The sequence below is a fragment of the Oncorhynchus tshawytscha genome, linkage group LG03 (genome assembly GCF_018296145.1).
Source record: "Oncorhynchus tshawytscha isolate Ot180627B linkage group LG03, Otsh_v2.0, whole genome shotgun sequence".
Lineage (NCBI taxonomy): Eukaryota > Metazoa > Chordata > Actinopteri > Salmoniformes > Salmonidae > Oncorhynchus > Oncorhynchus tshawytscha.
The window spans coordinates 4,044,703-4,070,245 of NC_056431.1; the positions used below are offsets into that span (position 1 = coordinate 4,044,703).

At 46.6% G+C, this 25,543-nt stretch overlaps 1 protein-coding gene across 2 annotated transcripts; it reads right to left on the bottom strand.

Moving 5' to 3' along the window:
- On the bottom strand, positions 1-24,450 carry LOC112236968 (ceramide synthase 2). Of its 2 annotated transcripts, none has more exons than XM_042307845.1 (11): positions 23,875-24,450; positions 11,047-11,220; positions 9,958-10,075; positions 7,489-7,607; positions 6,515-6,572; positions 6,000-6,050; positions 3,281-3,373; positions 2,452-2,580; positions 2,042-2,148; positions 1,690-1,843; positions 1-158 (listed from the first exon to the last, which is right to left on the bottom strand). In XM_042307845.1, the coding sequence occupies exons 2-11, from the start codon at positions 11,217-11,219 to the stop codon at positions 27-29; spliced, it is 1,134 nt and encodes a 377-aa protein (XP_042163779.1). In that variant the 5' UTR covers position 11,220; positions 23,875-24,450; the 3' UTR covers positions 1-26. The 2 variants fall into 2 exon arrangements, with proteins under 2 accessions (XP_042163779.1, XP_042163782.1); XM_042307848.1 differs by lacking the exon at positions 23,875-24,450 and adding an exon at positions 19,439-19,517.
- Positions 24,451-25,543: the final 1,093 nt, after the last annotated feature.

The window sequence follows — 25,543 nt, forward strand, 5'->3', positions numbered from 1 at the left end:
CTCTTACTTCCTGGCACACGTTTTCATTACTCCGTCTTGCGGTGGTTGTTGTGAGCGGCATGACCATTCTGCACCGCACCTTTCTTCTCTTCCCACTCCTCTTCCTCCCCTGACTCGTCTGTCTCTTCTTTATCGCTCCTCTCGTCCTCCACCTTTTCCTGAAGCGAAAGGAGGGAAAGAAAGAGAGGTGTGTTTAGAAACAGGTCATCCGTCCAGAGACATTACTTTTCCTTTCGGCAAACTGAACCCAAACCAGACTGCTACTCTTTATCAGCTGGGCTTTCCAACACATATCAACGTGTGATTTCTGAATAAACTTTCTCTCTCCTCCACCCACCCCTCCTCTCCCAGTCTCTCTCCTCCACCTACCCACCCCTCCTCTCCCAGTCTCTCTCCTCCACCCTCCCACCCCTCCTCTCCCAGTCTCTCTCCTCCACCCTCCCACCCCTCCTCTCCCAGTCTCTCTCCTCCACCCTCCCACCCCTCCTCTCCCAGTCTCTCTCCTCCACCCTCCCACCCCTCCTCTCCCAGTCTCTCTCCTCCACCCTCCCACCCCTCCTCTCCCAGTCTCTGTCCTCCACCCTCCCACCCCTCCTCTCCCAGTCTCTCTCCTCCACCTACTCACCCCTCCTCTCCCAGTCTCTCTCCTCCACCTACTCACCCCTCCTCTCCCAGTCTCTCTCCTCCACCCTCCCACCCCTCCTCTCCCAGTGTTCCACCCTCCCACCCCTCCTCTCCCAGTCTCTCTCCTCCACCCTCCCACCCCTCCTCTCCCAGTCTCTCTCCTCCAGGATGCATGTTCAGTGCTGTAATGGTTGTATATGTAGTGTTGTCAGGATGTGTGTTCAGTGTTGTCAGAATGTGTGTGTGCAGTGTTGTCAGGGTGTGTGTGTGTGTGCAGTGTTGTCAGGGTGTGTGTGTGTAGTGTTGTCAGGGTGTGTGTACAGTGTTGTCAGGGTGTGTGTGTGTTGTTGTCAGGGTGTGTGTGTGCAGTGTTGTCAGGGTGTGTGTGTATGTGTGTGTGTGTGTGTGCAGTGTTGTCAGGGTGTGTGTGTTGTCAGTGTTGTGGGTGTGTGTGTGTAGTGTTGTCAGGGTGTGTGTGTGCAGTGTTGTCAGGGTGTGTGTGTGCAGTGTTGTCAGGGTGTGTGTGTGCAGTGTTGTCAGGGTGTGTGTGTGCAGTGTTGTCAGGGTGTGTGTGTGCAGTGTTGTCAGGGTGTGTGTGTGCAGTGTTGTCAGGGTGTGTATAGTGTTGTCAGGGTGTGTGTCAGTGTGTGTGCAGTGTGTTGTCAGGGTGTGTGTGTGTTGTCAGGGTGTGTAGTGTTGTCAGGGTGTGTGTGTGTAGTGTTGTCAGGGTGTGTGTGTAGTGTTGTCAGGGTGTGTGTGTGTAGTGTTGTCAGGGTGTGTGTGTGTGTAGTGTTGTCAGGGTGTGTGTGTGCAGTGTTGTCAGGGTGTGTGTGTGTAGTGTTGTCAGGGTGTGTGTGTGTAGTGTTGTCAGGGTGTGTGTGTGTTGTCAGGGTGTGTGTGTGTAGTGTTGTCAGGGTGTGTGTGTGTAGTGTTGTCAGGGTGTGTGTGTGTAGTGTTGTCAGGGTGTGTATGTGTGTAGTGTTGTCAGGGTGTGTATGTGTAGTGTTGTCAGGGTGTGTGTGTGTAGTGTTGTCAGGGTGTGTGTGTGTAGTGTTGTGTACATACATCGCTGCTCAGGAAGCGGACGGCCATACGCAGAATGAGGATGGCCCAGAAGATATGGAGACACTGCAGCACCATCATAAGGAAATTCAGGAAGTAGTATCCAAAGAACGGAGAGTACATAGTCATTGGATAAATGTACGTAGAATAAATGATGCTGAGAGAGAGGAGGGGGGGGCAAGAAGAGCAATAACATCAGTAACAACCAACAGACCATTAACAGACATGTATGATGCTAATCAGAATGTGTTGTTCACTGACTTGCCTAGTTAAAGGTTACATAAGTAAAACAATCAGAATGGCTGTGAGAGACAGATCATTGGTGTGTGGTGGGAGTGTTCAGGTGTCATCTCACTAGAAGGGGAAGATATAGAGTCTAGTGAAGATGAAGACGGCAGCGAAGAGGAAGAAGACGTAGTTACTGGTGTTTCTCCATCCAGCATAGATGAATATCTTAGCGGACTATCAGAGAGAGAGGGAGAGAGAGAAAGGTTGTTGTTGTTAGAAAATAATTGTAATGTCATATTTCTTCCACCAGGTGACAGTACTAAATCTCTCCATATCTCCGCTTCTCCAATATCAGTAGTACTTTATCCACTTCCTGGTTTATTAAATAAAATGGGATTTCCTTGTGGGTGATTCCCCTGTGGGCCCCACCTACAAACTACATGTGCTAACTGTATTATTGTGTTTATTATCGTATCATGGCAGTGATATTATTATCATGTTATGTTGGTGACCCAGCTCTCCTGTAATTGGTTGTACCTCCAGTAAATAGTCGGAGGAGTCGTGCAGCAGCATGATGAGTGTGCCCGCTCTGATGTAGTTGACACACCAGGAGAAACTGATGAGGAAGATGGTGGCCATATGGTGAACCATCTGCTCCTTAAAGTCCTACAGAGAGGAAGGGAGGAAGAGAAGGAGGGAGAGAGAAATGCAGGGAGGGAGAGAGAAGGTTAGAGTTTGTGTTTTGTTACCTTGATAACATGATAACATTCTGATCCTTCACACACACACACCTGCACATGCGCAAACACACACACTATAGTAAATCATGCCAGAGGGCCATCAGGTGACTTTATTTAGCAGGTACACACGGTCTGTACTGACCTGACCCTAGTGGAGTAGAGTCCACTGACAAACTCCCCTTTAACCTCCGGCTCCACACACACAAACACGTCATATCAGTCCAACGTCCACCTCCTGCAGTTGCCCCCTGGCCCCTGTCCCTATACACACTGACACTTACATCAGTGCCATGACAGTAACCCCTGGTCGTCAGTACAGGGGCAACACCATGGCGACAGCAGGAGAGGGATCGGAAAGACTTGCTTACTGTTTTCAATGAATCACTTGTAGCTAACAGAGTGTGCAGCCTTGGTTAACCACTATCCCTGATCTTGTCAACTGCACTCCCCCATGTATGGAAGAATCTTCGGGTGATCTGCGTGCTGTAATTGATTGACTCTTAAAGTGAATAGGACTGTAAGTAAAGGGATTCTGTGCCACCATTTTTAGTGGTTGATTTGTATACTGTATTCTTGATTGTTACAAGCATAGTGTGCTTCATAGAGCAGGCACGGTGCACACTTACTTTCCGTTTGACGTCTGATGCCACACTGAAGATTAGAGAGACGTAGAAACCCAGCTCTATCATATAGTACCAATACTGAGACGGCAGGAGAGTCTGGGGGAGAGATGAGGGATGGAGAGGAACAGATGAGGGATGGATTGATGGAGAGAAATTGATGAGAGATGGAGGGATAGAGGGAAATTGATGAGAGATGGAGGGATAGGGAGAGAGATGGGATGGGGAGAGAGATGGGAGGGATGGGGAGAGAGATGGGAGGGATGGGGAGAGAGATGGGATGGATGGGGAGAGAGATGGGATGGGGAGAGAGATGGGATGGGGAGAGAGATGGGATGGGGAGAGAGATGGGATGGGGAGAGAGATGGGATGGGGAGAGAGATATGGGATGGGGAGAGAGATATGGGATGGGGAGAGAGATATGGGATGGGGAGAGATATGGGATGGGGAGAGAGATATGGGATGGGGAGAGAGATGGGATGGGGAGAGAGATGGGATGGGGAGAGAGATGGGATGGGGAGAGAGATGGGATGGGGAGAGAGATGGGATGGGGAGAGAGATGGGATGGGGAGAGAGATGGGATGGGGAGAGAGATGGGATGGGGAGAGAGATGGGATGGGGAGAGAGATGGGATGGGGAGAGAGATGGGATGGGGAGAGAGATGGGATGGGGAGAGAGATGGGATGGGGAGAGAGATGGGATGGGGAGAGAGATGGGATGGGGAGAGAGATGGGATGGGGAGAGAGATGGGATGGGGAGAGAGATGGGATGGGGAGAGAGATGGGATGGGGAGAGAGATGGGATGGGGAGAGAGATGGGATGGGGAGAGAGATGGGATGGGGAGAGAGATGGGATGGGGAGAGAGATGGGATGGGGAGAGAGATGGGATGGGGAGAGAGATGGGATGGGGAGAGAGATGGGATGGGGAGAGAGATGGGATGGGGAGAGAGATGGGATGGGGAGAGAGATGGGATGGGGAGAGAGATGGGATGGGGAGAGAGATGGGATGGGGAGAGAGATGGGATGGGGAGAGAGATGGGATGGGGAGAGAGATGGGATGGGGAGAGAGATGGGATGGGGAGAGAGATGGGATGGGGAGAGAGATGGGATGGGGAGAGAGATGGGATGGGGAGAGAGATGGGATGGGGAGAGAGATGGGATGGGGAGAGAGATGGGATGGGGAGAGAGATGGGATGGGGAGAGAGATGGGATGGGGAGAGAGATGGGATGGGGAGAGAGATGGGATGGGGAGAGAGAGATGGGATGGGGAGAGAGATGGGATGGGGAGAGAGATGGGATGGGGAGAGAGATGGGATGGGGAGAGAGATGGGATGGGGAGAGAGATGGGATAGGGAGAGAGATGGGATGGGGAGAGAGATGGGATGGGGAGAGAGATGGGATGGGGAGAGAGATGGGATGGGGAGAGAGATGGGATGGGGAGAGAGATGGGATGGGGAGAGAGATGGGATGGGGAGAGAGATGGGATGGGGAGAGATGGGATGGGGAGAGAGATGGGATGGGGAGAGAGATGGGATGGGGAGAGAGATGGGATGGGGAGAGAGATGGGATGGGGAGAGAGATGGGATGGGGAGAGAGATGGGATGGGGAGAGAGATGGGATGGGGAGAGAGATGGGATGGGGAGAGAGATGGGATGGGGAGAGAGATGGGATGGGGAGAGAGATGGGATGGGGAGAGAGATGGGATGGGGAGAGAGATGGGATGGGGAGAGAGATGGGATGGGATGGGGAGAGAGATGGGATGGGGAGAGAGATGGGATGGGGAGAGAGATGGGATGGGGAGAGAGATGGGATGGGAGAGAGATGGGATGGGGAGAGAGATGGGATGGGATGGGAGAGAGATGGGATGGGGAGAGAGATGGGATGGGGAGAGAGATGGGATAGGGAGAGAGATGGGATAGGGAGAGAGATGGGATGGGGAGAGAGATGGGATGGGGAGAGAGATGGGATGGGGAGAGAGATGGGATAGGGAGAGAGATGGGATGGGGAGAGAGATGGGATGGGGAGAGAGATGGGATGGGGATAGAGATGGGATGGGGAGAGAGATGGGATGGGGAGAGAGATGGGATGGGGAGAGAGATGGGATGGGGAGAGAGATGGGATGGGGAGAGAGATGGGATGGGGAGAGAGATGGGATGGGGAGAGAGATGGGATGGGGAGAGAGAGAGAGATGGGATGGGGAGAGAGATGGGATGGGGAGAGAGAGAGAGATGGGATGGGGAGAGAGAGAGGATGGGGAGAGGGGGATGGGGAGAGAGAGATGGGATGGGATGAGAGAGAGAGAGATGGGATGGGGAGAGAGAGAGATGGGATGGGGAGAGAGAGAGAGATGGGATGGGGAGAGAGAGAGATGGGATGGGGAGAGAGAGAGAGATGGGATGGGGAGAGAGAGAGAGAGATGGGATGGGGAGAGAGAGAGAGATGGGATGGGAGAGAGAGAGAGAGAGATGGGATGGGGAGAGAGAGAGATGATGGATGGGGAGAGAGATGGGATGGGGAGAGAGAGAGAGATGGGATGGGGAGAGAGAGAGGAGAGAAAGAGCAAGATAATATCAATAACATACATTGATACTTCCATAATATACTTTCTGAACACAGTCAAACACTGGACATAACATGATATGATTGATTATGATATATGCCTTCCAATGACTTTCCTATGTTACAATGTATTAGTTACCACTCATCAATAACCAGAGGGACATACCAGAATAGGGAAGCCCTGCCACATCTCCTTAAAGTCATACAGCCAGGGTTTCTGAGAGAGGGAGAGAGTCATACATAAATCAGACACTTCAGTCACAGAGAAATACAGCATTGAAACAGAAGAAGTGATAAATCATTTTCACACCCTCTTTTATTTTATTTTTTATATATTCATTTGTCTTTATAATTCTCTTCCAGTGTCATTCGTAACTTCTTTATTAATCATGTTAGAAAAACATCAAATTGTATAACATTTGTTTTGGATACTCCGTTGTCCCTGATATAACCAGCACCTTTGTTGACAAGGCTTCTATTCTATCTTAGTATCCTGTAACACATTAATGCTGTCAGTGAACAGGCTCTGTTTCTCCCATCAATGGTTTAACTAGGATCTAAAGTTTAAACTATGAGTTACGACAGAGGTCAGATGACATGAGTGACCAATGAGGGTGCAGGGAGATTAGCTTGGAGACAGGCAAGAGTTTTAAAGGTCAAAGGTGAAACAGCAGTACTCACGTCAATGAGGGCAGCCAGGCCAGCAATGAAAGCAAGAAGGTAAAAGGTGAATCTCCAACTGCAAGAGAACACACAAAATCGTTGGACAACACACACACAGACCTCCAGTACTGTACCACACAACAACCTGCTGACTACAGATAGAGACCTCCAGTACTGTACGACACAACAACCTGCTGACTACAGATAGAGACCTCCAGTACTGTACAACATCAACCTGCTGACTACAGATAGAGACCTCCAGTACTGTACGACACAACAACCTGCTGACTACAGCTAGAGACCTCCAGTAATGTACAACAACCTGCTGACTACAGATAGAGACCTCCAGTACTGTACTAGTACAGTACTAGTGATTGTGATATTAACTACAGGTTGCTATCTACACTAGTGATTGTGATATTAACTACAGGTTGTCTCTACACTAGTGATTGTGATATTAACTACAGGTTGTTATCTACACTAGTGATTGTGATATTAACTACAGGTTGTCTCTACACTAGCGATTGTGATATTAACTACAGGTTGTTATCTACACTAGCGATTGTGATATTAATGTCAGTATTAGTGTAACACAGCCACTGTCTCAGTCCAATAACAATGACACACACTGTTGGGATATAAATTGATTCTGCTGATAGGGCCAAACTGTCTCCTGGGACTGGTGAGGGATGTGAGGGGCGGGCGGCGTATGTGTGTGTGTGGGGCCCGGGGGGTAGGAGGAGCCTTGATAAAACCCGGCTGGCAATATAATGAGTGTCAGATATACTGTAAATAGACTCATGCTTTAACACTCAGACATGTGCTCACAGCACGTGTGTGTGTGTGTGTGTGTGTCTGTGCATAGGGGTGTGTTGGTGACAGATTGGCATTAAGCAGCTTTTTGTGAAGCAGCTGTGTTGTTGTCTTGTTTTGTGCCTGTGTTCATGCATGTGTGTGTGTGTACATGTGTGGGAGTGTGTATGCATGTGTACCTGGCCTCTTTGAACTTCTTCAGTAGACTGGGTCGGTCCTGGTTCCTGCGTCTCCTGAACCATCTCTGCACCTGTCTCTCTGAACAACCTGTCTGCTTACACAGACTGTCTATAGAACTCTGTAGGAGGGAGGGAGAGCGGGGGAATAGAGGGAGCGAGAAAGGCAGGAGGGAGGGAGAGTGGGGGATAGGGGGAGAGAGAAAGGCAGGAGGGAGGGAGAGCGGGGATAGGGGGAGAGAGAAAGGAGGAAGAGAGAGCGGGGGATAGGGGGAGAGAAAAGGCAGGAGGAAGAGAGAGCGGGGATAGGTGGAGAGAGAAAGGCAGGAGGGAGGGAGAGCGGGGGATAGGGGAGAGAGAAAGGGAGAGCAGGGGATAGGGGGAGAGAGAAAGGGAGGAGGGAGGGAGAGCGGGGGATAGGGGGAGAGAGAAAGGGAGGAGGGAGGGAGAGCGGGGGATAGGGGAGAGAGAAAGGGAGGAGGAAGAGAGAGCGGGGGGATAGGTGGAGAGAGAAAGGGAGGAGTGAGGGAGAGCGGGGATAGGGGGAGAGAGAAAGGGAGGAGGGAGGGAGAGCGGGGGGATAGGGGGAGAGAGAGCGGGGATAGGGGAGAGAGAAAGGCAGGAGGGAGGGAGAGCGGGGGATAGGGGGAGAGAGAAAGGCAGGAGGGAGGGAGAGCGGGGATAGGGGGGAGAGAGAAAGGCAGGAGGGAGGGAGCGGGGGATAGGGGAGAGAGAAAGGCAGGAGGGAGGGAGAGCGGGGATAGGGGAGAGAGAAAGGGAGGAGGGAGGGAGAGCGGGGATAGGGGAGAGAGAAAGGGAGGAAGGAGAGAGAGCGGGGGATAGGGGGAGAGAGAAAGGGAGGAGGAAGGAGAGAGAGCGGGGGATAGGGGGAGAGAGAAAGGGAGGAAGGAGAGAGAGCGGGGGATAGGGGGAGAGAGAAAGGGAGGAGGAGGGAGGAGAGCGGGGGATAGGGGAAGAGAGAAAGGGAGGAAGGAGGGAGAGCGGGGGATAGGGGAGAGAGAAAGGGAGGAAGGAGAGGAGCGGGGGATAGGGGAAGAGAGAAAGGGAGGAAGGAGAGAGAGCGGGGGATAGGGGGAGAGAGAAAGGGAGGAAGGAGAGAGAGCGGGGGGATAGGGGGAGAGAGAAAGGAGGAGGGAGAGAGAGCGGGGATAGGGGGAGAGAAAGGGAGGAGGGAGGGAGAGCGGAGAGAGAAAAGGAGGAGGGGGAGAGAGCGGCAGAGAGAAAGGGAGGAGGGAGGGAGAGCGGCAGAGAGAAAGGGAGGAGGGAGGGAGAGCGGCAGAGAGAAAGGGAGGAGGGAGGGAGAGCGGGAGAGAGAAAGGGAGGAGGGAGGGAGAGCGGGGGATAGGGGGAGAGAGAAAGGGAGGAGGGAGAGAGAGCGGGGGATAGGGGAGAGAGAAAGGGAGGAGGGAGAGAGAGCGGGGATAGGGGAGAGAGAAAGGGAGGAGGGAGGGAGAGCAGGAGAGAGAAAGGGAGGGGGTAGGGAGAGCGGCAGAGAGAAAGGGAGGAGGGAGGGAGAAAGGGAGGAGGGAGGGAGAGCGGGGATAGGGGGAGAGAGAAAGGGAGGCGGAAGAGAGAGGGGATAAGGGGAGAGAGAAAGGGAGGCGGAAGAGAGAGCGGGGATAGGGGAGAGAGAAAGGGAGGCGGAAGAGAGAGCGGGGGATAGGGGAGAGAGAAAGGGAGGAGGGAGAGAGAGCGGGGATAGGGGGAGAGAGAAAGGGAGGTGGAAGAGAGAGCGGGGATGGGGGAGAGAGAAAGGGAGGAGGGAGAGAGAGCGGGGGATAGGGGGAGAGAGAAAGGGAGGGGAAGAGAGAGCGGGGGATAGGGGAGAGAGAAAGGGAGGAGGGAGAGAGAGCGGGGGATAGGGGGAGAGAGAAAGGGAGGCGGAAGAGAGAGCGGGGGATAGGGGAGAGAGAAAGGGAGGAGGGAGGGAGAGCGGGGGATAGGGGGAGAGAGAAAGGGAGGAGGGAGAGAGAGCGGGGGATAGGGGGAGAGAGAAAGGGAGGAGGGAGAGAAGGGTAGAAAGGGATACAGTTTAGCATAATGATTTGTGTGGTGCTGTATACAGATGTAGGATCTTAATTTGAGTCAGGTTGTGTGGTGCTGTATACAGATGTAGGATCTTAATTTGAGTCAGTTTGCTACAGCAGGAAAATAATTCTGCAGCAACGGGATATGTGAATTATTATATGGATTATAATTAGGGATTGATACATTTTTCGTTAGGGCAAATCAAGTCTGAAATGACAAACTTTAGAAACCTTTTTAAAACTCAAATACACACGTTTACATTTCCTGCTGTGCAGAATTTTTTTTGCAACAAAAGACTGAACAAATTAAGAACTGTAGCAATTGTGTAGTGTTAATGTGTTCATGTGTGTGTGTGCATGCGTACCTGTGTGCATGTGTCTCTGTGCATGCGTGCATTGGTGTAGTCTTTTTTAGTTGTGTTACCTGTGAGGGGTTCTTGGTTGTGTTACAGTAGAAGGACTCCAGTGTGGGGTTGTGTGAGACTATGAGCCGAACTTTCTCCTCCACCCCCATGACAGCAGCCAGTGGGGTGGCCACTAACCTGCACACACAGAGAGGGGGGAGAGAGGGATGAGATGGGAGGAAGAGAGAGAGACGGCATGAGAGAGGTATGAAGGGAAGGAGAGAAAGTGATAGAGAGAGAGTGACAGAGAAAGGTTGACTTATTGCTAAGCTAACACACAACATACAGGTGGGTGAGAGAAGAGAGGGAGGGAAAGGACACAGAGGAGAAGAGGAAGCAGAGATATGATCAGAGTGACTCAGTGAAAACAGACCGAGATTAAATTACAGATTGAAGGTAAAATAATGTAATTAAAGATTAGCGGTGGAGAGGACAAGATGGACAGAGGAAGGGAGGGAGGGAGAAAAAGGGTGGAGCATGTGGAGGAGGGGGGGGGCGTAGGAATATAAACATGTAGACAGATGGGGGAAAGAGAAGAGGTATTAACATGTAGACAGATGGGGAAAGAGAAGAGGTATTAACATGTAGACAGATGGGGAAAGAGAAGAGGTATTAACATGTAGACAGATGGGGAAAGAGAAGAGGTATTAACATGTAGACAGATGGTGAAAGAGAAGAGGTATTACATGTAGACAGATGGTGAAAGAGAAGAGGTATTAACATGTAGACAGATGGTGAAAGAGAAGAGGTATTAACATGTAGACAGATGGGGGAAAGAGAAGAGGTATTAACATGTTGACAGATGGGGAAAGAGAAGAGGTATTACATGTAGACAGATGGTGAAAGAGAAGAGGTATTACATGTAGACAGATGGTGAAAGAGAAGAGGTATTAACATGTAGACAGATGGTGAAAGAGAAGAGGTATTAACATGTAGACAGATGGTGAAAGAGAAGAGGTATTAACATGTAGACAGATGGGGAAAGAGAAGAGGTATTAACATGTTGACAGATGAGGAAAGAGAAGAGGATTAATCTTATGAGGGGTGACAGCCAGACAGTCAGCCAAACAGACAGACAGACGGACAGAAGAACAGATGGACAGACGTACCTCTCGAAGATCTGTCGTATTACGAGGAAGGCTAGGGCGATGGGTAGCACCACCCAAAGGTCGCTGGCCTTGGCGTAGACACGGCCATCTTTGTCCTCCAGGTCAGCCCAACCCAGCCCCTCAGGGAACCACAGCCGCTCATTCCAGAACCACTCGCTCAGACTGGACACCATACTGGGGAGAGAGCAGAGAAGACGGTTAATATACTGACATTTACACACACACACACTCAAAGATACACACACACATACACAAACACACACAGCTGGCAGCATGCTGCCTCAGAGGGATGGGAGAAAGGAGTGGTTACATCATCCTTTGTGGTTATTTGAATTGCCAGTTAATGAAAGGATGTGACCAGTTGTCCCATGTGTAGCCTACTTCCTGGTCTCTTTTATGACACAATGTCTGTCTAATCCTTCTCTATCTCATCCTAGCCAGACACAGGAGGAATAGAAAGGGTTAAAATCCCTAACTGAATGAATGTTTAGTTATCCATTTCTCTCACCGCAGTTAAACAACAGGAACCATCCCAATCAGAGGAAATGTTCATACCTCAACAATCGTCTGAAGTCAGATCCATATTATAATCTATACCATCTGCTGTGTAAACTCCACATAACACGCATTGGGAGAAATCTGCAGGCCATTTGAATAGGAAAGATTGGCACCAACTAATTAGATGTAATGCCATTGTGCAAATATTCCCCATTCAATTACAGATGTAGGATCTTCATTTGATCACCCTGTTGTAGGAGAACTGTCCTGCAATGCAGGAAATGTAAAACTTGTTTGGTATTTGAGGTTTAAAAAGGCTTCTGAAGTTTGTAATTTCCATTTAGAAATTTCAGACTTAATATTCCCTTACGTAAAATGTATCAATCCCTACGAAAATGTAAATTAATTATAATCTACATAATAATCACATTCATGTTGATGTAGGATTATTTTCCTGCTGTAGCAAACTGGCTCAAATTAAAGATGGAATCCAAAGGTCGCGGGCAACCTCACTCTGCCCCCACTTGTTGTGTCGTTTTCTCACTTTCAACGAAGACAAGGGGGTTGAGCTAATAAAGTTGGTTAATAAAGTCTGATTTTATATGATATACACTGCTCAAAAAAATAAAGGGAACACTAAAATAACACATCCTAGATCTGAATTAATTAAATATTCTTATTAAATACTTTTTTCTTTACATAGTTGAATGTGCTGACAAGAAAATCACACAAAAATTATCAATGGAAATCAAATGTATCAACTTGGAGTCACACTCAAAATTAAAGTGGAAAACCACACTACAGGCTGATCCAACTTTGATGTAATGTCCTTAAAACAAGGCAAAATGAGGCTCAGTAGTGTATGTGGCCTCCACGTGCCTGTATGACCTCCCTACAACACCTGGGCATGCTCCTGATGAGGTGGCGGATGGTCTCCTGAGGGATCTCCTCCCAGACCTGGACTAAAGCATCCGCCAACTCCTGGACAGTCTGTGGTGCAACGTGGCGTTGGTGGATGGAGCGAGACATGATGTCCCAGATGTGCTCAATTGGATTCAGGTCTGGGGAATGGGTGGGCCAGTCCATAGCATCAATGCCTTCCTCTTGCAGGAACTGCTGACACACTCCAGCCACATGAGGTCTAGCATTGTCTTGCATTAGGAGGAACCCAGGGCCAACCGCACCAGCATATGGTCTCACAAGGGGTCTGAGGATCTCATCTCGGTACCTAATGGCAGTCAGGCTACCTCTGACGAGCACATGGAGGGCTGTGCGGCCCCCCCAAAGAAATGCCACCCCACACCATGACTGACCCACCGCCAAACCGGTCATGCTGGAGGATGTTGCAGGCAGCAGAACGTTCTCCACAGCGTCTCCAGACTCTGTCACGTCTGTCACATGTGCTCAGTGTGAACCTGCTTTCATCTGTGAAGAGTACAGGGCGCCAGTGGCGAATTTGCCAATCTTGGTGTTCACCTGTGGACGTCGGGCCCTCATACCACCCTCATGGAGTCGGTTTCTGACCGTTTGAGCAGACACATGCACATTTGTGGCCTGCTGGAGGTCATTTTGCAGGGCTCTGGCAGTGCTCCACCTGCTCCTCCTTGCACAAAGGCGGAGGTAGCGGTCCTGCTGCTGGGTTGTTGCCCTCCTACGGCCTCCTCCACGTCTCCTGATGTACTGGCCTGTCTCCTGGTAGCGCCTCCATGCTCTGGACACTACGCTGACAGACACAGCAAACCTTCTTGCCACAGCTCGCATTGATGTGCCATCCTGGATGAGCTGCACTACCTGAGCCACTTGTGTGGGTTGTAGACTCCGTCTCATGCTACCACTAGAGTGAAAGCACCGCCAGCATTCAAAAGTGACCAAAACATCAGCCAGGAAGCATAGGAACTGAGAAGTGGTCTGTGGTCACCACCTGCAGAACCACTCCTTTATTGGGGGTGTCTTGCCTAATTGCCTATAATTTCCACCTGTTGTCTATTCCATTTGCACAACAGCATGTGAAATGTATTGTCAATCAGTGTTGCTTCCTAAGTGGACAGTTTGATTTCACAGAAGTGTGATTGACTTGGAGTTACATTGTGTTGTTTAAGTGTTCCCTTTATTTTTTTGAGCAGTGTATTTGGCTGTTTTTACTGAATAATATTTAGAAGTAGCCCCTTTTCACGTTTTGAAGACGTAACTGCTAAATGCTACATCTTTAAATCTAAATCCAACATCTTTAGGTTCGGGGCCTGCAGACTTGTCCTAACTAGTGGTCAACATACTATCAACATAACATTTAGGACCGAGACCTGCAGGCTCCTAACTAGTGGTCCACATAGTATCAACACAGCATTTAGGACCGAGACCTGCAGGCTCCTAACTAGTGGTCAACATACTATCAACAACATTTAGGACCAAGACCTGCAGACACAACAGGTGTAGGAGAGGCCCAGTGACCCACAGAGGGGAAGTACAACTGAACATAAATCACTTCTTCATTCATCCACCACATGGACATGGCATAGCAATGCCTATATACAGCCAGCACAGGCGAAACACAGTTTCTTTTGTGTGCATATGTTTTCACCACGGCCTGTAGGTCCAGGTTACTGGCCCAACTGTTTTCTATACTGAGTATTGCCAACCCAGACAGTCTTTCCTGTGACATTATATGTCCATTGCGCTGCACACAATTGAAACAGTCTTGAATGATGTATGCCAAGGTATACCTGAGATAAGGCACTGTTGAGTTTGCAACACCACAACTCAAATGCCGGTTCAGCAGTATGAACGAAATAGCAAACAGCTTTTTTGTTCAAGCCCTCAAGAACTGTTGGCCGCTAAAGATGATCATCTGTTTGCATCTGCCAATGTATTGACTGTAAAGTATCCAGACGACCTGTCCCCAGAGCTTTCAATAGGCTACAGTTCATCTCTTTCCGTAACCTGTTGAGGCCGGCAATTAAGGAGAATCAGAGGCTAAATTAAAGATGTTGCGAAACTGCTGTATTTGAACTCTTCTGCCCAGTTCCCCGGATGTTGCTATGGCAATAAAGATGTTTTTACCATCCCTGTAAAACTGTCGCTTTTGTGGAGAGATCGTTTTCAAAACTAAAACTCCTTAAAAAACTCCCTATGAAGCATTAGGCTCTCGGTCTCATATTGGGGTGGCAGGGTAGCCTAGTGGTTAGAGCGTTGGACTAGTAACCGGAAGGTTGCAAGTTCAAACCCTCGAGCTGACAAGGTACAAATCTGTCGTTTTGCCCCTGAACAGGCCCCCACTGTTCCTAAGCCGTCATTGAAAATAAGAATTTGTTCTGGTAAAATTAAAAAAAAGTGTTTTTGAACAGCTCCACTCATTGCCCTGGCGCCTTCGTAGCTGTTACCACAGCATTTGTTGTTCACTGATATCCCAGTCTGGTCTCATAGCCTAGACGTAACATAGTAAGCATAAATCCAGAACACTAAAATGAGTATGATATGTTATATTTTGTATGCTTACATAAGATATTAGGTTACTTAAAGCAAAAACGAAAGGAGGGTGGTTGTTAGGTGTGGGAATATAACGCAAACATCTACCAACACGAACATCTAGAAACCCAAAGGTTACGTGTTTCAATCTCAGACAACTTTAGCATTTTAGCTAATTGCCAACTTTGCAACTACTTTATAGCTCCTTTGCAACTAAACTCAAAAAAAGAAAAAAGAGAAACATCCTCTCACTGTCCACTGCATTTATTTTCAGCAATCTTAACACGTGTAAATATTTGTATGAACATAACAAGATTCAACAACTGAGACACAAACTTAATAAGTTCCACAGACATGCGAGTAACAGAAATGGAATAATGTGTCCCTGAACAAAGGGGGGGGTCAAAATCAAAAGTCAAAGTCAGGATCTGGTGTGGCCACCAGCTGCATTAAGTACTGCAGTGCATCTCCTCCTCATGGACTGCACCAGATTTGCCAGTTCTTGCTGTGAGATGTTACCCCACTCTTCCACCAAGGCACCTGCAAGTTACCGGAGATTTCTGGGGGGAATGGCCCTAGCCCTCACCCTCCGATCCAACTGGTCCAAGACATGCTCACTCAGTGGGATTGAGATCCGGGCTCTTCGCTGGCCATGGCAGACCACTGACTTTCCTGTCTTTCAGGAAATCACACACAGAATGAGAAGTATGGCTGGTGATATTGTCATGCTGGAGGGTCATGTCAGGATAAGCCTGCAGGAAGGGTACCACATGAGGGAGGAGGATGTCTTCCCTGTAACGCACAGCATTGAGATTGCCTGCAATGACAACAAGCTCAGTCCGATGATGCTGTGACACACCACCCCAGACCATGACGGACCCTCCACCTCCAAATCGATTCCGCTCCAGAGTACAGGCCTCAGTGTTTTTGCCAGTCCTGTCTGGTCCAGCGACAGTGGGGTTGTGCCCATAGGCGACATTGCTGCCGGAGATGTCTGTTGACAATCTTCCTTACAACAGGCCTACAAGCCCTCAGTCCAGCCTCTCTCAGCCTATTGAGGACAATCTGAGCACTGATGGAGGGATTGTGCACTCCTGGTGTAACTCAAGCAGTTGTTGTTGCCATCCTGTACCTGTCCCGCAGGTGTGATGTTCGGATGTACCAATCCTGTGCAGGTGTTGTTACACGTGGTCTGCCACTACGAGGATGATCAGCTGTCCGTCCTGTCTCCCTGTAGCGCTGTCTTAGGCGTCTCACAGTACAGACATTGCAATTTATTTGCCCTGGCCACATCTGCAGTCCTCATGCCGCCTTGCAGCATGCCTAAGGCACGTTCACGCAGATGAGCAATTCTTTTGATGTTTTTCAGTCAGTAGAAAGGCCTCTTTAGTGTGGTAAGTTTTCATAACTGTGACCTTAATTGCCTACCGTCTGTAAGCTGTTAGTGTCTTAACGACCGTTCTACAGGTGCATTTTCATTAGTTGCTTATTGTTCATTGAATGAGCATGGGAAACAGTGTTTAAACCCTTTACAATGAAGATCTGTGAAGTTATTTGGATTTTTACAAATTATCTTTTAAAGACAGGGTCCTGAAAAAGGGACGTTTCTTTTTTTGCTGAGTTTATGTAGCATGTTAGCTACCCCTTCCCCTTTCAGCCAACCCTTCCACTAAACCTAACCTTAACCGCGTTAGCCACCTAGCTAATGTTAATGAGCATTTCTCCTTTGCCAAGATAATCCATCCACCTGACAGGTGTGGAATATCAAGAAGCTGGTTAAAAAGCATGATCATTACACTAGTGCACCTTGTGCTGGGGACAATAAAAGGCCACTCTAAAATGTGCAGTTTTGTCAAACAACACAATGCCACAGATGTCTCAAATTTGGAGGGAGCGTGCAATTGGCATGCTGACTGCAGGAATGTCCACCAGAGCTGTTGTCAGAGAATGTAATGTTAATTGCTCTACCATAAGCTGCCTCCAACGTCGTTTTAGAGAATTTGGCTCACAACCGCAGACCATGTGTATGGCATCATGTAGGCGAGCGGTTTGCTGATGTCAACGTTGTGAACAGAGAGACCCATACTGGCAGTGGGGTTATGGCATGGGCAGGCATATGCTACGGACAACAACACAATTGCATTTTATCGATGGCAATTTGAATACACAGAGATACCGTGATGAGATCCTGAGGCCCATTGTCGTGCCTTTAATCTGCTGCCATGTTTCAGCATGGTAATGCTCTATGTCGCAAGGATCTATACACAATTCCTGGAAGCTGAAAATGTCCCAGTTTTTCCATGGCCTGCATACTCACCAGACATGTCACCAATTGAGCATGTTTGGGATGCTCTGGATTCCAGTTCCCGCCAATATCCAGCAACTTCTCACAGCCATTGAAGAGGACTAGGCCACAGGCCACAATTAACAGCCTGATCGGGAGATGTGTCGCGCTGCATGAGGCAAATGGTGGTTTTAAGGTATCTGTGACCAACAGATGCATATCTGTATTCCCAGTCATGTGAAATCAAATCTTTGAAATTGTTGCTTGTTGCGTTTTTATATTTTTGTTCAGTATAAATGGAGTGTTTGGATTTACGTACAGAATAATACAAAATGCTCTGAGACCACGTTGCAAGATGATATCACCTTACTTTCAATCAGTTATTTTCTTCTTTTTCAAGGCCTGAGGCACTTCTTCAGTTACATTCCTGAAGCCCAAGAAACAAACACTTGGCTTCCTGATTTATGACAGGCGCTTTGTGGTTTCAGAGAGAGAAAAGTAGAGAGAAGCTTTACTTTGACTGTGATTTGGGTGTGGTAGGATGGGGACGGGAGTTGAGTGGGGGACGGTATGAATCATGGCTGAATATTTTGCTGTGAATCATCTATCTGTGCTGAGTCAGAATGTCCTCCCACACACCACTCAACCCTAAACCCTGCTCCCTAAACCCAGCACCTAAACCACTACACTAATCCTCTCTGACGCCACCCTCCTACACCCTACCCAACCCACTCCCCCGATTCTCCTCAGCCCCCAAACCCCTCCCCTATCCACTCCCCCTCCCTGATCCCTCCAGGACTTGCCTCATTGAGTAGGTTCCCTCCCCAGCTGACAGAAGCTCAGAGGCAGAGCGAGGCCTCCCTCCATGCCTACCTCGCTGCCTGCCTCCCTCCTTTCTTCCCTGCCTAACATTACCCAGACCCAGAGCAGGCCTGGCTCTCTTTCAACTATGCAGCTGGATTTACACACACATTAAGGACTGATATACAGCCAGGGAAGGGAGTGCCGCTGACACCCAACGGTAGCATACACTGAGATAAACTGGACTTTTCACATTGGTTAACATTGAAACGGATAGGAGCTACCGGCTAATACAGAACTGACCCTTTGAGCTTCAATAAAAATGTTAGCTAACGCTAGGCTAGCTTTGGATAGCTTAGGTTACGTAGGCGTGGATCCCCATACACCAGGCACACTAACAAGATGGTAAATGAAGTTACAACACTAAGTTACGTCTACAGAAGCCTTCCCTTCTCACACACACTCTCCCCTGAGACACTGTCATTGTTCAGTTAATTCCACATCTTAGCAGGTTACTCATCAACACCAGACACATTTCCTGTCACAACTCAGAGTGCATCTCAATCGTCTTCCCCTCCTCATCTCCTTTCCTTCATCAGGTGTGTATCTCAATACTCTAAAATGCCTTCCTCTCGTCATCTCATCTCCTCTGTCAGCACTGATCTGATAGAAGCGGACAGGACAGCTGGACCTCTGCTATAAAGCTTCCACCTATCCAGTCTATTGAGATCAGTGCAGGTGATGTTAAAAACAAGAAATGGTGAGATTGACACATCAACATGTGTCTAAAGTAGTTTCTCCAACGTGAGCTATAGGATGCAGGTTTTGGCAAACCCCTGCACCCTGTTGTAGAAACGCTGCAAGGTTGATGACACTGAGTCCTGGGGGGTTGCTGCTGCTATTGAGACAGCATTAGTGCTATTGTTTCACCCGTCACTCCTCTGCAGCATAGCATTCCTGCTAGCATCATGGGATTACTGATACAACATCATCCTGCTGAACTCAGAGGCAGGGAGGAAGGGAGGGAGGGTCCATGTATTCACTGGGAAATCAACACCTCCACAACACAGACAGGAGGCGGGGGGGGGCTGGACAGGTGAATAACCCTGTTGACTTTCTGTGAGCACACTAGCAGAGGTATTGAACTCTTCTACTTTCCATGCCTTTAGGGCACATCACCCAGATTGCCTGCTATTCTAGAAATGTAGTACGGAACTCTGTAAAATGCTGTTGAAGATCACAACACTAACGAGCAGATGTACACAGAGCAAAGAGGAGGGTAGGACACAGTACATTGCTTACAACTACTGCACACTCCTAAGAAGACAATTCTTAAAAGCAACATACATTGTAGATATAGAAATTCCTCTGTCCTACTGTGTTTTAGGCAGTTGATTCTTGTATAGGTGAGTCTTCTAGGCAGAGTTAACCACAACAGCACAGATACAGGGATCTTCCCTGCTACAAAACAGAGCCACAGAGCAGTCCAAAGATCATAACACATCACACACAGCAGAGAAGCAATAAAGGCCGGACTCACTTCCCTGTGTGATAACCACTGGTCCCAACTCACAATATCATGTGGACGTAAAGCAGCCGTACCTGCAGTAAACAGTAGAGTAGGCCTGGGGGTGTCAGTATGCTAACGTATGGTCTAGAGGTCTCTCTCTCCATGGGAGGAATCACAGATTTCATTTAGATAAACATTAGAAACATGGTGGTGACATTTCAGTCAATACCAGTGTTCTTGAGTCTAAGAGCGCCAGTGTGTGTGTGTGTGTGTGTGTGTGTGTGCGCATCGCAACAGATCAAAGAAAAAAACTTTTTCAGGTCAGCCAGAGGATCCAGCCTGCTACAGCACTTTTCCTGACAGAAGCCCAACTCCCCTTCCTATTGGCTGACAGGATCATGTGACCGGACTCTGGCCATTTTTCTGAGCCAATCAGATGGAGGATGTCTCTCTGGCTGGATGGGAGAGTGGAAGTGCCATCTCTCTCCCTCCCTCTGTTTCTGTGGGGCTGTCTGACAGGAGAATGTGAGTCATAACGCATATCATACATCCTCTGGCACACAGAGATGACCAGGATAGAGTAGAGAAGTGTGGAGCTATATATATATATATATATATATATGAGAGAGAGACCTGTCTAGTTTCAGTGACCTTAATTGTAATTTGAGATCAGCGTTCATAACTGAGACTGCCATGTTGTAAATCATGCTTCCAGTCAATGGGAGGTTTGCGTGACAGGCAGACATCAAATTAGGATTTGGCCTACTGAGATAAAATCTCTTGAACTATATAGACTTTGTCCAACAGTGGGTCTAAATTATGTCAGGTTAAATTATTTAGAGTCCGTGTAATTTCAACATAAAGTAATATAATTCACAACCAGATTAAAGTCCACATTCTGGTTTGGTTAATCTCAAACTAAAAATGTGATTTCATGACCTCGGATTACAAGGTTTAGAGATCCAGAGCGTGACCCTCTGTATCCTCACCAGTCACACACACACACTGATGTTATATTATTATGACTGAAAATTCACTTTAATGCAGGTCATGCCTGCAACATTTTTAACAGCAATATTCTGTTCTGTCTGTCTCCTTCTCCAACTGGCAGAGGGAGAGGATGTTGGACTGTACTCCTTGCTGTGACCCTGTAAAAGAGCACTTTACTGAAATTAGAGGGCCAAACACAGACAGACATGCAATAAAATGTACACATAAAAACTACAAGTTATTGAAGGAGTAAAGCCTAATGGATAGATGCAGGGTAGAGAGTTAGGACTCAGATCTTTGATGTGTTAACAGTCAGCTATTGATCCATCAGTGTGTTTAAGATCAGTGACATCATGCTGTCTGTGTGACATCATGCTGTCTGTGTGACATCATGCTGTCTGTGTGACATCATGCTGTCTGTGTGAGCACCTTACTTTTTACCTGTTCTTTTTAATAAGGATGCATTTGACAGTCAAAAGTTTAAGATATAGTTTAAAATATAAGTTATGAAGAGTAAATATGATCTTATTCATTGCTACATGCCACTCCATATGCTTCCCATTCCTGTTTTTACCACTTTTACCTTCGCTTTTGTACACCTGCTTCAAACAGCTGAAAAATCTATATTTTGGGTTATTGAAAATGTATTTACTTCACAGTGGTTTGGATTGTGAAATGATTATCTACGCTTGTTTTGTCACATAAACTTAAATTAGGCAAAGTATTAGAATTTTAGCAACCAAGAAATGGCTGAGCGATTTCTGCATATTGTACGTTTAAGCTTTTTTTATTTTACCATTTGTCAGAAGGACCCAAACACAATATACCTTATTCAAAACATCTATGAACTCGGAAATCTCAGACTTCTGAGCGTTCAAAACAACTGATAACTCGAGAAAAAAAAAAGAAAAAAAAAGTTCCCACTCTGAAAAATAACCCAACTTCCAACTCAGGAACTCGGACCACTTTGTAGAACTCCGACTTTTTGACCTGAAGATCACCGACGTCATGATTTGACTTCATATTTTTCCGAGTTCACAATTATCAAATCATATATGGAACAGTGTTTGGGTCTTTGCGTGTCAAAAAAGATACATGTCAAATAACACTATTTGACGCATCAAATGATACTATTTGACACATTAAATAAGCTTTTAATTTGACACGTCAAATAACACAATTCTATTATAGAATGTTGTGTGTGCTGAATTTGCATGTGTAAACCAAGCGCCACCACTACTGTCAGTAGCACTGTCAAAGCTGTACATAAAAAGTCTGCAAACAAGCGCACACCGGCCACGAACGATATATTTACAATACTGCTTTAATTATAAGGCATTATTTGTTCGACAGCAACTTCTAGGGTAGCTAGCTAGCTTTAACTTGGTACCTAGCTAGCACCAATACAACCAGCCTGAAAACAATGATCAGTCGAAACTGCAGTCATTTTCATTATTCTTAGCAATGATTTAGGAATCCTTGCGAGTAAGTATTAGCTAGGTAGTCACTTGTTGTTCGCCTATTGAAATTGAACTTCAGTTCATGGATATAAATAGCTAGCCAGCTACTTAACCCTGTTGCCCAAAACTAACGTTTTAAGCAGCCAGCTAGCTTCATCAGAGGTCCAGCTGTCCTGTCCACTTCTATCAGATCAGTGCTAATCAAATGGCTACCCAGATTATTTGCATTGCCCCCCCACGCTGCTGCTACTCTCTGTTATTATCTATGCATAGGCACTTAAATAACTCTTACCTACATGTACATAATTACCTCAATTACTTCGACCCCGGTGCCCCCCCGCACATTGACACATTGACTCTGTACCGGTAACCCCTGTATATAGCACGGCTATTGTTATTTACTGCTGCTCTTTAATTTGTTGTTATTCTTATCTCTTACCTTTTGGGGTATTTTCTTAAAACTGCATTGTTGGTTAAGGGCTTGTAAAAGTAAGCATTTCACTGTAAGGTCTACTACACCTGTTGTATTCGGCGCATGTGACAAATAACATTTGATTTGATTTGCTGACAGAGGCGTGATGCTTGACTGGAACGATTATGTGTTGTGAAGCTAGCCACAATAAGGATTAGGCACAATAGTGGAATTTACGGGTTGCCTTCAAAATAAAAGTACCTCTTAGAAAGTGATGCAGAAGGTTACTGGTGGAATCATGCCATATTTAGACTAGATCATGTTATGAAATGGGGTATCAGTCTACTCGGTGACACCCAGAGAACACAGTGAAATAAGTATGCCCCCAGTGCAATGCTAAAGTCTAATATATCCAGTGTAATTTCAACGCTTTTTTTAATGTACAAATTATAATATTTTTTTACATTTTATATAACAACATTCCAAACTCGTTTAGCATGATGTATTTAACTATGGCATAATTGACAGCGATTTGCGTCACTGTCAATGACATACTTTTATTTTGAAGGCTAACCTCAAAGTCCAGTATTGTGGCTAATTCTTATTGTGGCTAGTTTCACATAGATGGGTCCGTCCACCATTAATCAAATAAAAGCTGTTATAAATTAGGGTCCTTTTAAATTATGACACCTAGCTATATAGTTAATTGTCTAACTATAGCTACTGAAACAGATGTTGTTTTGCTATGTTTTTGGGGAAGAACATTGTTTGCATCCATCAGCTAGCTAGCTTTTTTTATGACCAGCGTTGTAGGTGCGCGAGACAACTTTACCAGCATCATAGCATACGTGTCGGTGAATCGTTGTAACATATGACATACGAGTGATAGTGTAATCAATGTGTAATACCTACGTAAAAGCTTTATGAACGCGTTAAATGATTATGTGACGTGCAGTCATATTCAGGTCCAACAAGCTTATTTGACACATCAAATAGTGTTATTTGAAGTGTAGATTTTTTGACACGAAAAGACCCAAAGGGCGTTCCTTAATCATAGGATAAACGTACGTGTCTTGCGTAATGACGCGTGTCCAAGTGATCGCGCTTCATTGTGGGCTGCATGCCTAGATAACCGAAAGGTTAGCGCAGCAACAAAGTCAAAATTGGCTATTGTAGAAAATCATGAAAAAGAAGAAGCCGTTTGTTAGTAATTTAATGTTAGGGTTAGGCATAAGGTTAGCAGTGTGGTTAAAGTTAGGGTTACGGGTAGGATTAGGTTGAAAATCTTCAACACTTGAACTGACAACAGAGTACTGACTATTGTAGAAACACTGCATATTCAGACGAAACCGTTATTCAGTTTATACCACAATAACAGTCTTATTGATGTGATTGAGATAACGGTACTTACTTTGGTCCCAATCCCCTCTCACTGAGGTTCAAGGCGATGTATGAGACTTTGAGTTAGAGCACACAGAACAGACAGCGGTAGCCTATATGCAATTTTCAGAAAGTTCGACCGCTGAGCAGAAAATCAATCCAACCGGAGAAAGTATAGCTCCGTCCTGTTGAATATATTCTGCCTGCTGCGTTCGTGACGGCCCGGGTGTCTCGTTGTTTTAGATTAGGGTCCGACCTGACCACTTCCGCCGTTTATCCACATCTTTCCATCCAGTCAAAAACAATTTTAATAGAAAGAAGGATTGAGATAAAAAAGAAAGAGTAGGTGGGAGAAGTTGAGAGACCGCGAGACGAGTAAAGGCGGGGTTTCTTTCTGTGTCGATGGATATCCGCTCTGATTGTCCTGGATAAATCTAAACTACAAACTAGGATAATTTATCTTTCGTTGTGTCCCATGTATTCTCTCTCTTCTCTCTGGGGGACAGGGGGGTTGGCCGGGAATAGGCGTATACTAGCCGAGCTGCTGCGTCTGGAGAACGGACCGCGAGAGGGGTGAGACTAGGAGTGAAATAGAAAATAACTGGGAGGAAGAGTCACAGATGACGTTTAGGCACACGAGAACACTTGGCTGACACACACACATCCGCATTTTGTTTCCGGTGCGATTAATGGTGCGATTAAGGCTATTTACATGACCAACTATTAGTGCGTAAACGACCAAAAAATACAATATAGGCTAACCTAAAAAAAATACAATATAGGCTAACCTAAAAAAATACAATATAGGCTAACCTAAAAAAAACAATATAGGCTAACCTAAAAAATACAATATAGGCTAACCTAAAAAATACAATATAGGCTAACCTAAAAAATACAATATAGGCTAACCTAAAAAATACAAAATAGGCTAACCTAAAAAATACAATATAGGCTAACCTAAAAAATACAATATAGGCTAACCTAAAAAATACAATATAGGCTAACCTAAAAAATACAATATAGGCTAACCTAAAAAATACAATATAGGCTAACCTAAAAAATACAATATAGGCTAACCTAAAAAATACAATATAGGCTAACCTAAAAAATACAATATAGGCTAACCTAAAAAATACAATATAGGCTAACCTAAAAAAAACAACAGGGCCCAGGGTTCCCCAACTGGCAGCACACAGGATGATTTTATTTTGCTGAGTTTTCATTGTTGGACATTAAAGACTGTAAGAACACCAGGAAATTAGCTCCAAGTGATTTTCAAGTATTTCCACGTGTAATAGAGAGACATATTAGATCGTATTCCAATGTAATGAAGGTTTGTTTTGGTCAAATATTATATATGTTTGGACTTCTTGTGGTCTATTACAGTGTACAATGTTATTTGTAATTATGTTCCGGCCCCCCAACCATCCGCTCAAGAAAAAAATTGTCCGGCAGCTGAGTGTAGTTTGGGTCCCCTGCAAGAGGCCATCTAAATACATGCAATTATGAACAAATAGTAGTCTAAAAGTGACTTTTTTTATGGGTTTGGACTTTAGACATTATTTGGTGACTTGAATGTAGGCCTATCAGTAGCTGTGTGTGTATAAAATCAGTGAGGCAGCCAAGCCAGTAAAAAGCCATATTACAACCTATGTTGTGATAATTGCATTGTTTGCTCTATAACCCATTCGTTCATACCC